General features: G+C 32.2%; 2 protein-coding genes across 3 annotated transcripts; one reads left to right on the top strand and one right to left on the bottom strand.

Moving 5' to 3' along the window:
• Positions 1-511: 511 nt before the first annotated feature.
• Positions 512-7,652, bottom strand: LOC148305578 (28 kDa heat- and acid-stable phosphoprotein). Its single transcript, XM_088266467.1, has 5 exons — positions 7,488-7,652; positions 7,149-7,239; positions 5,020-5,125; positions 4,193-4,320; positions 512-2,676 (listed from the first exon to the last, which is right to left on the bottom strand). Exons 1-5 carry the CDS (start codon positions 7,495-7,497, stop codon positions 2,481-2,483), a joined length of 531 nt encoding a protein of 176 aa, XP_088122593.1. The 5' UTR covers positions 7,498-7,652; the 3' UTR covers positions 512-2,480.
• bisc (TM2 domain-containing protein 1 biscotti) lies at positions 7,260-11,999 on the top strand. Of its 2 annotated transcripts, none has more exons than XM_088266466.1 (4): positions 7,260-7,398; positions 8,898-8,979; positions 10,413-10,578; positions 11,798-11,993. In XM_088266466.1, the coding sequence occupies exons 2-4, from the start codon at positions 8,963-8,965 to the stop codon at positions 11,918-11,920; spliced, it is 306 nt and encodes a 101-aa protein (XP_088122592.1). In that variant the 5' UTR covers positions 7,260-7,398; positions 8,898-8,962; the 3' UTR covers positions 11,921-11,993. The 2 variants fall into 2 exon arrangements, with proteins under 2 accessions (XP_088122592.1, XP_088122591.1); XM_088266465.1 differs by lacking the exon at positions 7,260-7,398 and adding an exon at positions 8,376-8,786 and having other exon boundaries at positions 11,798-11,999.
• Positions 12,000-12,525: the final 526 nt, after the last annotated feature.

Raw genomic sequence — 12,525 nt, 5'->3', positions numbered from 1 at the left:
GTGGTATTACTACATCATGGTTTGATAGTAAAATAATCCTTAAATAATCATTTCACCAATTCCATATTCTATTCATTCCAGTTTCTACAGCCTCTCTAATCAAAGGATGGAAAGAAAACACATTTTCAATACATATGTAGGTTCAGTGCACATCAATACATATGTAGGTTCAGTGCACATGAAGATACAATGTGTTGCCAACATACTAAAATACTGTTTTTCAATAAGCTAATGAAAAATATTGATTGTATGGATCTTTATAATAGATAATGTATAAAATCCCATCATAGAGTGTCCAATATTTCTCAAGAGAATAGGGTATTATTACTGCTCAAGAGCAGTAATAATACCCTATAGAAAAAATTTTTTTAGCGAGCCTGGATATTGTGTATTAATATCAGTCATCCACCATACCACCCTCCTTAATCTTATATGTATTGTACATAAAAAACATATTAGATTTAGGGAGAGTGGTGGATAAGTAAAAGAGAAAAGAAAAGAAAAAACAAAATCTCATTTAAAAACAATTTTTAATATTCATTTATTACAATAATATTGCATAATTCAATACAAGTTATTTCAAATATCATTTTTCATCAATGAGTGTCGTCACGTCACTTTACAGACGTTCCCTGTTTACATTATATGGACACATGTACATACTTTAGGCAACATTAATCAGAACACAAAACTAACCATTCTTTAGATAAGTCCTTTAGAACATATTTTTTTACTTTTCTTAGAATTATGGCAGATTTACTAATACAAAATTGCGTGAAATTAAAATAATAAACCCGTTTTTTTATCAATATAGATATTATAAAAATTATGGTGTTATTCACAAATCACTCATTTCCGTAACTCTACAAGAATGTTTAAGAGGTTTTCAAACTATGACCATTGTCTGGATCAAAAATATATAAATAAACTCATCAAACAAATATGTCAACAGTCAAATGACAAAGATTATGAACGGGGTGGGTTAAAATAATACTAATTCATTGCAATAGAGTTACATAATCTCTTAAATGAATGCCTAGAAGCAATACATGAACTGTTTCTAAGGATGATGATAAAAAAATGTAATTAATATTGAATGATGGATTTATTTTTTCATAATTATTCGGATATTATATTCCATATCAATTTTAAAAGATTGTGATCTGGAAATTGTACTTTAATAGAAATTACATCAATCTATCATATATCAATGGGCTGTTCAGAATCGGTATTGAAAATGTTATATAAATGAAGAGGGAAAAAGGGTAATATATTTTTTAATTCAGTTGAGTCTATTATTTATTCAATATACAGCATAGCTCAAAAGGCTCGCTGCAATTTCTTCGCATTGAACATAAATATACATACAGTTTAGCCTGTTCTACCTTTAATTTACTATAAATTAATTTTCAATCCTACTTGGTGTGATAGTTGTATGGTTTCCAGAAGACAACAAGTATTTTGCTCTGGTTCAATGTCGAAAACATCCCAAAACAAGCTGTTAAAACTAGTGCCCTAATTTAAAACTAGTGATCAATGTTGAATTTTAAGGGTGACATCGGTGGATTCATTTAAAAAAATATATATATAAACAAGAAAAAAAAATATGCAGATGTGTAGCATAATTACAGCATCCAAGGATTTTATTTTACAATATTTCAGCATATATATATATATATATATATACTCCAAAGACTAAAAAAGGTATCGTAGATTTTTCCATGTACATACTTTACGTCATATTGAATTTCAGCGAGTCGTTACATTACTATACAGAGGTTGTAGAAAAATAATTAGGTTGTCTCACGAGTCAGTGATATTTTTTTTGTGGCCAAGTTTAATAAGTCAAACAACATTAACTTTAAACAAACTGTAACAAAAAGCGAATCAACAAAACCAAATTTGACCCATTCTACTTTTAGTGGCAACATTAATGTTCCAATCACTATTTTTCAATATTATAAATTGAATCTAATAACCGCAGAGCAGGTATATTAGAAACTGATATTAATTAAGAAATTCATTAAAATTATGTTTGGACAGAATTAGATTCTACGCAACTTTTGCATAATATTAACTAAGAACTTAAAGCCATTTAAAGGGATATAAACGAAAAGTTATATTTATATTGAAAGAGTAACAAAACATTTAAATTTTTATTTATCAAATTAGTAAAATTTCTCAGTGGAAGTTCACTACTTATACATGCTTTAATCCACTTTGTAAATGTTGGAAAAAACATATTTAACATAGAAGAACCCGCAAAATATCTTTTTTATAGTAGTTTATACTGTGTTTTTCATTATTTTATCTATAAGTTTATTGCTTTTCGTTACGAGACAACCCATTATAAAATCTCAGCAAGATGGCTTGTCAAAGGAACAGTAGGTGTGAAATATCTATGGTCGCCGTACAGCCAGGCAGACGGGATAATTGTAGACGGCGGTGCAGATGCTGCGTGACGGAAGGAAGAGTGGTGCCTACCTGGCGGCGGGCTTAGCTTTGCTGTCCTTGGACTGTTTCTCCTGCTCGCGCCGCCGCGCCGCCTCCTCGCGCTGCTGCCGCACGAGCGCCAGGCGGGCGAGGTCGGAGCGCGCCTCCTCCGTGGCGCCGGCGGCGTGCAGCTTCTGGTACGCCGCCGCCCCCCGCTGCCGGGCTATCTCCTCACGCTCTCGCCTACAATTCAATCGCAATTTCAGAACATATCGCTCACTCCTTTCAACGTCATATTTCAAAAATCGTCAATTTTCAGTTGTGCATGTTTTCGGAATGCCCAGAAAATGTACCATATACCAGAAAATGTACTATATACCAGCAAAAGCGGTATATTTTTACTTAATATTTACCCGCTACAGGGTAAATATTAGTGTAAATACGCTACAGGGTAAATATTATAACAGAAAGTGTTGTTTTTGCAATTTGAAAAAAAGGTATTATTTAATTTTCAAATATACTAAATATTTTTCAAATGGGGAAAAAACCTTCAGGTTTTACCTAAAAAGATCTTTTGCACTGTAAAATTTTCAATAAGTGGCTTGATATTTATTTTTAATACATGTTATTATATTCTTAAACTTTAAAAACGATCTCCTAAAAAATCAAGTTTTTTGATATATGACGTTGTTGAAAGGAGTGAGTGATATGTGAAAAACACATTAAAAAGTGCATTCTTAACACATTTCGGATGGGTGTTTTTTATGCCTGCGGACCGCTGGCGGCAAGATTTGACAATTATGTACATATAGTTAAGACCGTAACAAAGAGATTGGTACATAAAATTCATATAAAAACATAAAATATGTAAATTCTTCTTTTCTGACTTTGAAATGAGGCCGGCGCAGAAAGCAAAAATACCCTTCCCATCCTTAAGCATCAATCGACCGAACGGGTAGAAATACCTTTCCCGTCCAAAGTGTGTTTAAACACTGTTACAAATATTTATCTCAACCCTTGCAACACAGATACAAGAGGACAGATCTCTGGTAGATGGCTCTACACAAGTTAACTCAGGTTGCAAACAACTTCACACTGCTCTTGGCCTCCCGATCTTCCTCTCGTTATTACTGCCATCACTAGCATAACCCATCTATCATAAATATCTATGTTATTCCATCATCCTTATTCTTAACATTCTAAATATAAACATTATTAATATCAAAATAAATTTTAATGTGTGTTTTAAACCAAATAAACATTCGGAATATGAATTGTTGGGTAATATATCCAAAATTAAACAAGGTTTATTGGATTGAATTCTACATTTATTTATGTATATGTTAATACGTGACGCGTTTCGTCTTATTAAGACATTATCAAACGCTGAGTGTCTTAATAAGACAAACATTTGTTAATGTCTTAATAAGACTAAACGCGTCACGTATTAACACGTTGACGCGTTTCGTCTTATTAAGACATTATCAAACGCTGAGTGTCTTAATAAGACAACCATTTGTTAATGTCTTAATAAGACTAAACGCGTCACGTATTAACATATACATAAATAAATGTAGAATTCAATCCAATAAACCTTGTTTAATTTTGGATATATTACCCAACAATTCAATATGGAATATCTCCTTGCTATTGGCATAAAATGATAAATTGAGAATTCAGTTTTTGAAAAACGAATTTTAATGATGAAAGTAATAAATATCATGTAAGCTTTTTGAGACAATATTAAGTGCATCGGTACCTTGACAACTCGGGTTTAGGGGCGTCACCGACTGCTTCATTAAGAGTGCTTAATTTTTTAGTTTTCTTCACAATCCTGTTGGGATTTTCAACTTCAATTAATCCGGACACACCTTTTGCCTTTCCAGTCTGAAAATTAAAAATTATTGCAATTGTGGCAATGATAAATTAAACAAAAAAAGTTTTTTCTTTGAAACAAAGACATTTAACAAATTCCATACAGCTTAAGCCTTTGTGAGCCTAAACTAGTGATCGCATTACGGTCAATTAAAAAAAAATATCTGGACCCAAAGTAAATCTTGAGAGGATTTTTACTCTTATTCTTCGTGTTCAGTTTACACAATTTTTAAGTTTCAGGACCCCGATTTTCCAATTTTCGTTTTCTTTTATATAATCATTCACAAGTCAAATAGGTTCACTGTATTTTAACTGAATACCATGGCATTTTCTGGGTTGTCGGGAAACCACTTTCAATAACGGTTACATGCCTCAATGTCTCGGGATAAATGGCAACCCTAGTCTACGTATTTTCCTTATAATTTTTAAAATAGAATAGTGCTCTGTGGTAGTATTTTACGAAAATAAGGCTATATAACCAGGACTTTTTTATACAAAAAATGTCCCAGAACTCACTTCATGTCAAGCTTTTTACTAAAAAAAAATATATATAAAAAATTATCTGTGAAAAAATGTGCCAGAACGCTGTTCCAACGCGTTACATGGAAAAAAAGCCCTGTATATATCTATCCAAAATTATTATTATTTTTGTAAGAACTGAGCATTGAATTCATGTTTATAGATAAAAATGATCTGAATTCCAACACTAACATCTTCATCATCTGAGGATTCCTCTTCGGAGCCCGACCCACCGCTGCCCTTGGCGGCAGCATCTTCATCTTCGCTGGTGCTCTCTCCTCCGTGTTCCGCACGCCATCTATAACGGGACAACATATTCATATTCATAATAGAGGATTCAGGCCCCAACTGTGGGGCCATACATACCTTTTTTTTATAAATTATTTATTTGGCAGTCACCCAGTGAAAAATGTTTCTGCCATTGTCAAGTTTTTTTTTTTTTCAAACAAAAAAATTATAGAAAATAGCAAAAACAATTAATACAAAATTTCATAGTTTAAATGCGTTTAGCTTTATCATTTTAGAAATTATGACCGAAATTCTAGAATTAGGTTCAGAAAGAAGGGTGGATACTTGGGTGGGGAGTTGGATTCCTGCCCGTGTTAAGCTATTTAGAAAGTTCTCCTTTGTTGTGAGCGGACACTGAAAGAACGTATGGTTTGCATGCCCTATATCTTGTCCACATTTGCAATATGGTGATGTAACGCACTTTATCTTATAGAGATGCACAGGCAGTGAGCAGTGGAAGATCTAGATACAGATAAGTTAATACCATGGTTTGAATGGGATTTCAGATTAAATGTTGGCGTAATATGCTTCTCGATGCTGTTTGGACTCTTCCCAATGTTTGTCCCAGATTGATCCATGTATACATTTTAAAGAGGAGATTAAGTCGTCCATCGTGGAGCGGGTATGTTTAGTAGAACCACTTTGACACGCTTCCTTTGCTAAACCATCCGCTCTCTCATTACCATGTATTCCCGTGTGCCCGGGGATCCATGCGAGTGATTTCTTGATGATTCGAATTTAAATGTAACATGAGGGTTTTAATTTTGCAGATAATTATGTTGGGGTTTGAGTACATTGCTGGCGATGCTAATTGCTGCAGACAACTCTGAGAGTCTGTGAAGATAACACTTTGTGTTGGCTTTTCGTTTGAGATATGGTTTAGAGCTTCATATTTAGCTACGCACTCAGCTGTGTAGCTCGATGTTTCTTCTGTCAGTTTAAATAACTCGGATATATGGAGAGAAATATTAAAGAAGGCTGCTCCAGCACACGAGTCATTTTCTCTTTTTGAGCCATCTGTGTATATTATATTATGATCTAGCCACCGTTCATCAACCAACTGGTTAAACTTTATCTTGATCGTGTCATAATTTACCCAGTCCCGAGAGTTTTTGTGAAGACCAATATTGGGAAGAATATTTGGTTTATGAATAAGAGCATCGAAGGAAGTTAGATATATGGGTAAATTATAACCTCTGTGAAGCTTGTTGGTAGCTGCGTTTGAAAGTTGATCGTAACTATTGACAAGAGAAGGAAGGATATTGCGTGAGTTTGCAGGCGTACTGTGGCAAATTGACCCACAGTTGGGCCAGAAAAGAATGTACAGAGAAGTTATTTAGGAATAGTTTTAAAACGCAATTGTTGTATTGAAATGTAGCTTTATATAATTCATTGTTTTGGCATTCATCTTGTGGAATGACGTGAAATAAAGAATGTAATATAAAAATAAAAAATTGCACAAGATTACTTTTTTGTATTGGACTAGTTTCGAGAACTACAAGTTTTGTCATCAACAGGTGAAAATACAAACAGTATGATTTTCACCTGTTGATAAGAACATCATAGTTCCCAAAACTATTCACATTTACGTTAATAAACTAAAAAAAGTTGACTTTTTCAGTTTTATATTTTTATATTTTTAATCAAAATGTAGCTTATTTTGATTAACTCATTTTGATATCATAACTGCCTTTTTGATTTTGGTAGATAATTTGAAGTTAAATTATTCTTCTAGAACATATTTACATGTTTTAAACCGAGAATTTTGTTATATTTATTAACAATTCTGAGATCAATACTACACTTTTCACATAATGTATTTGTTAAATTATTTTCACGCCCACTTGGTAGAAAAATTTATAAAAGAAATACTTTAAATACGTTTTTAAAATTAAAAAAAAATATGGATAAAAATCGAGTAATATAAAAATTATTGCTAATAATACATAAATATCAGACTTCTATTTTTGAATGTGACATTCAAATAATTGCACAATGGCTCACGAAATATACGGACTAGAAGAGAAAAATACCTGCGTTTCTTTTCTTCCTCTTTTCGTTGTTCTTCTAATTCCTCGGGATTTGTAAAACGTCGATTCCGCCCTTTGTGATTCAGGAACTTTCCTGTAAACAATTTGATTATAGGCGTGACGAAGTCAAAATACATGGACGCCAAACAAATTACGACAAACAATGACGCAGTTCTCATTTATATCAATCCGTGTGACATTAATCTCAAACGCGATGAGAAAGTGATACAAAATTAAGAAGAAAAAAATACAGGTAGGAGGGAAATGTGCGTACCTCGATGGATAACAAATTTTGCATAAATTATTATAAACGAATCATGTTTTAAACACAAAATAACTCACCCTTTGGCATTTTAAATTTATTTATTTATCCTATCTTATATTACAAATAATTAATATAAAACGATAACTTTTCATTAAAAAAATCTACAAAGCTACCCAAGCACGATGCCCAAACCGGAGATTATTTCAATGACGTTTACGCGCTACCGATTATTCGTGTTCTTTATAGGTTCACAACAATGATACCATTGTAGAAAATATAATAAAGTATAAATATGAGAAGGTAAATTTTTCTTACTTCTCATTCAATAATTTATCATTGGACTAACACAGTGTAATATTGACAATAATATAATTAACGTAAAACATGTTACAAAAAAATTAAACGTGTAAAAAAAACACAGTAATGAGGAGCTCAACAAGCTGCTCTCCGGTGTGACTATCGGTCAGGGAGGCGTCCTGCCCAACATCTTGGTCATTTTTCCAGCCTAAGAAGACCGAAAAGAAGACGTAATAATACAGTTCCTCTTTTTTCTTTCCCAGAATGTGACTACTTGACCCCCTGTGATCGTTTTTTTTTTAAATCTTTCGATTACATTTTATATTTTTATCTCTTTCATTATCATCGTCATACAGCCACATCTTTATAAGCGCCCTTTATAAGTCTTTATAGTATTTTAAGGTGGGGACTGACCGGAGCATTTCGTCGTAACGTAACATTTGCGGCAAGCTCGCCGTAATCGGCTCGCTGTACTGACTATACGAATGCTCGCATCGTAAGATATTATGTTACGATGAAATGACTCCGGTCAGTCTCCACCATTACGAAAATGCCGTTATATAAATTATCCAAAATTATGATTATTATTAATATTTTTACAGACAATGTGTATATCTATCTAGCCACTCGTTCGAGTCACAGAAATGTCATAGATAAAATAATTTGACATTCACGTTTTGTTATTACGTGTGTCAAAGTTCGAAGAAATATTTATCATAATATCATAATATAACGAATATTGCTTTTTGTCTGAATTTAATTTTAAATTATTTTATATAAGTATTTTAAGCATTCCATACTTTCGTAATTTAGTTTTACTACTACGGTATCTATACATTTATAATGATTATTTTGTATTGATAGTCCTTTGGCAACGATAGAAATTATGTTATCGCCACTCTCGTTGGGTTGCTTCCTCCTAGTTCTCGTATCTTTTTGTATCACAGATACTGAAGAATACACAGTAGATTGTAATACATTAAGATTAGGGCAATACATCTGTCCAGATCCAAATACAACTTTTATAGATCCTAAAACTCAACAATTAGCAGGATGCACTAAACAAAACAAGGCAGAAGGTACGAATTAGGATTTGATTGCGCAAATATGTACATATTTTTTAAAATCATTATACTTCTTACGTTTAATATCTCTAATAATTGATTGAGTTATTAATATCTATTTTCTAGTTTGGTGCTTGGCAGCAGATGGAATTATTTGTGAGCAAACAAAAAATAATACATTCAAGAAAGAAATGCCCTGCAAATGGACGTAAGGATATTATTTACTTCTAGAATAATTTTGACTAGTTAGAAGATATTGCTTCTTGGCAATAATACCTCCTTAACAATTAAATACAAGGTTTCTGTAACTTTGAAAACCCATATTTCGACCCAGTCTAAACTGTTAACTGTTTAGTTGACAGTCAATCGTAAAAATATAACCTCGATAAATGCAAATTCTGCCACAAACGTTCGCTTATATTGCCATGTAATCGCAGACAACTTGTTTGATGGTAAAATAAGTAAAGAGGTTATAAATCGCAAAGAGTTATTCAACGTTATTCAACGTCAATTGGGTTGCGATTCCATGTAAACTAGCCCAAAATGTCTCCCGTTCTTAAAGCATTGTTTGCCCCAAAATATTTTAAATATTTGTAAACTTTTGTCTTTAGGGAAACAAGATAGAGCAAATTTATAATAAATTGCTAGCATTGCCCATAGTTGGTTAGACATTTGGTTATAAAACTATTGTCTCAGGTTAGATTCCCGCCAATTATCACTTCAGTTGATTTTTAATATTAAAAAAGAAAAGCGTGCAATACAGAAAAATAGTAATCATTAATAATTCCTAAAAATCATCTTCTCAAAAAAATCATGTTAAATATGGTGAAAACATTCCTCAAAACTGTAAATTAAACAATAAAATTAAGAAATTACAAAACTATTCCTTATTGAAAAGACCAACAACAACAAAAATGCAACTTCACACTGGAAATCCCTAAAATGCCTCCCCAAAATATTTAATTAAAATGCTGCTAGTTGCCACTAGTTTGGGAAAAAGGGTCATCAGTACTTTCATTTTGAAGAATAAGTCTACTTATTTTCACAAAAGTATTTGATTTTAATTTAGTTGACTTACATTCTGATATATCTCACTTCAAATATAAGAATATTTGCAGTGTTCCTATTCATTCAAATAACCCCTTCTGTTACTGCTTAGCATTTCTTTAAAAATAATAATAAAAAAAATAGTACCATGCGAGAATCATTGTATTTAGAAGACAGAGAATGCTGATTAAGATATGACTATCTGAGTCATAAGTAATGAGTCTCAACAATCAGCATTCATGAGAAGAATTATAAGAAGAGACAAAGTACATATAAAGAAACAGTAATAAAATTACACTCAGACCTCGCTTTGCGTCGTTACTGAATTAAGACTCGTTTTCGCTGTGTGTCATTGTTTTTTCAAATTGTTTTGTTTTTTTATTATTATTCAGAGAATCATTTTTAAATTATCTAAAAGGTAATTTCCCGTTTTATAAATTTAAATTTTGTTAAAATTTCGGGGAATCTTTTGGAACGTATCTACGACGCAAAGTGAGGTCTTAGTGTATATGAAATTCTATCTTCTACATATTCTGAAAAGAGTGTGATGTTAGTTTTTGCTCTCGGTGTTTCTTATTATATTTTTCTTCACAGCAATGGATATTCCCTAGAAGTGACTCTTCTCTTGTCTGTATTCCTGGGAATGTTCGGGTTAGACCGCTTCTACTTGGGGTATCCTGCCATCGGCCTGGCCAAGTTGTGCACTATGGGATTTATGTTTGTAGGACAACTATTAGATATCATACTTATAGCCTCCCAAGTAAGTTTACTTCCTTTAAAGGTGGAGACTGACCGGAGCATTTCGTCGTAACGTAACACATTACGATGCGAGCATTCAGGCAGTCAGTATAGCGAGCCGAGCGCTCCATCCATAGTTTCGGATGCTCGGTGATACTCGCCACGAACGATGTTACAACGTTATGTTACGACGAAATGCTCCGGTCAGTCTCCACCTTTAGATACACAACATAGTTCATTAGCCAGACTAACATTGCCAATAGAAAGCATTTCCCTAACATTATTTTCTTAAAAAGAAGCTCCAAATCAAATACTGGAACACAAAATTCAACAATGCATATTAATTTATATTATTGATTGTTCACATTAACCCAATTATTTGATCTAATGATTTCACCATTTTTATGACTCTTGCAAGGTTTATGAATTTAGTATTAATTTTGCTTTTATGATCTTACTTACATGGTTTGAACATCCAAACGAAAATAAGAATTACAAACTCTGTAACCATCTCCAGTCAGTATCATTTTTAAAAAAATGAAATTGTCTATGCCAATATGCAAAATAATCATATTTTAATGTTTCTGAAATTCATAAATAGTACATATTAAAAGAATGGCAATTTGCTTAGTATCACTATCTTCTATTAAAAATTTCCATAATTTAAGAATTCTTTAAATTAACAATTTTATCTCATTAATGAACTTGGCAGTCACTTTGTAATAATATCTATCTATACACTTTGTAATTAAAAATTCATTTGGTAAATATCGCTTTTTATTCAAATCTATGAAAATGATGCAAATTGCATCAAAATATGTGTAAATAAATTTTGGTGGTATTTACCAAGTGAAATTGAAATAAAAATTAATAATATTAATTTAAAAATGACTGCAGAAAGTACTCGAAATATTTGCAATTTCGCTATTCACAACCTAGAAACGTAACACCAGCAAAAATACTGAATCCATCACCTTAATTTTTTGTTAAATTTCAATTTCACTTGGATAATACCACTATTTTGAAAAATCTTTTGTTACACATGTTTCGATGCATTTAGCATAATTTTAAAACACTGTAAAATGTGGCGGAATGCATCAAAACAAGTGTCATAATAGATTTGAAGAAATAATAAATATATAAAATATAAAAATTTGGGCAATTTTAATTACCACAAAGTGACTGCCGAATAAATCAATGAATTTTTTTATCAAGAAATGTGATTTATCTATTTATTTCAGGTAGTAGGACCAGCGGATGGGTCTGCGTATGTCATTCCCTATTTTGGAGCAGGAGTTCAAGTAATCCGCAGCGATAACAATACCTACCGACTACCCCAAGATGACTGGAATAATATCACATAACTTCCTCTCCGTGTAATAATTGCAATTAAACATTATTTAAGACTGACTAAGATAAAATAAAATAAATGTAAAACAGAAATCTTTAATTTTTTGCTCCTAGTTACGATGTAACGTGGTATGCATTAGATTATAGGTTCCCAAAGTGGGGGCCCTGGAGAGAGTAGGGGAGCCCTGTACCAAAACATATCATAAAAAATTACTCCCGGGCCAAATCAACGCTTGGCGATCTGGTAGAGTTCAATGTTTTTAGTGTTTTTTGTTGTTTTGGAGATAATAATCTAATGATTAGATGAAAACTAAGTATGACTTCTCAATATGAATGTACAAAGTTTTTTTTTAAAGTAACCTTATATGCACATATTAAGCGCTTATCTCCGGGTAGGAAAAGAGGGATGGAGTATGAGAAATATACTATTGACCCAGACGAATTAATAAAAAAATATTATATCTCCTTTCCAACAATTAGGAAGCAAAGCTGCAGTAAGTTTCGAAGACATCCATCTATTCATCCGCATGACATTACCTATCACATTTATATTTTGAAAAATAAAATGCGGTAATAATCAACATTTTTGAAATGGTATATACATATTTAGGAGAAAGAC

This window comes from Brachycentrus maculatus, unplaced genomic scaffold (assembly GCF_059751285.1).
Source record: "Brachycentrus maculatus isolate JH-2025_06_01 unplaced genomic scaffold, ASM5975128v1 h1tg000269l, whole genome shotgun sequence".
Taxonomy (NCBI): Eukaryota; Metazoa; Arthropoda; class Insecta; order Trichoptera; family Brachycentridae; genus Brachycentrus; species Brachycentrus maculatus.
Note: the sequence above shows the minus strand (reverse complement) of the source record. Positions and strands in the feature narration are given on the sequence as shown.

Bases quoted from the DNA above. Each gene is read 5' to 3' on its own strand.
- LOC148305578 (XM_088266467.1), bottom strand. The intron at 5,126-7,148 runs GTATTTTTCTCT...GTCCCGTTATAG, and splicing joins GAGGAAGAAAAGAAACGCAG to ATGGCGTGCGGAACACGGAG. The intron at 4,321-5,019 runs GTTAGTGTTGGA...TTTAATTTTCAG, and splicing joins AATCCTCAGATGATGAAGAT to ACTGGAAAGGCAAAAGGTGT.
- bisc (XM_088266465.1), top strand. From the start codon at position 8,594: ATGTTATCGCCACTCTCGTTGGGTTGCTTCCTCCTAGTTCTCGTATCT. The intron at 8,980-10,412 runs GTAAGGATATTA...TTTTCTTCACAG, and splicing joins GAAATGCCCTGCAAATGGAC to CAATGGATATTCCCTAGAAG. The intron at 10,579-11,797 runs GTAAGTTTACTT...TATTTATTTCAG, and splicing joins TCATACTTATAGCCTCCCAA to GTAGTAGGACCAGCGGATGG.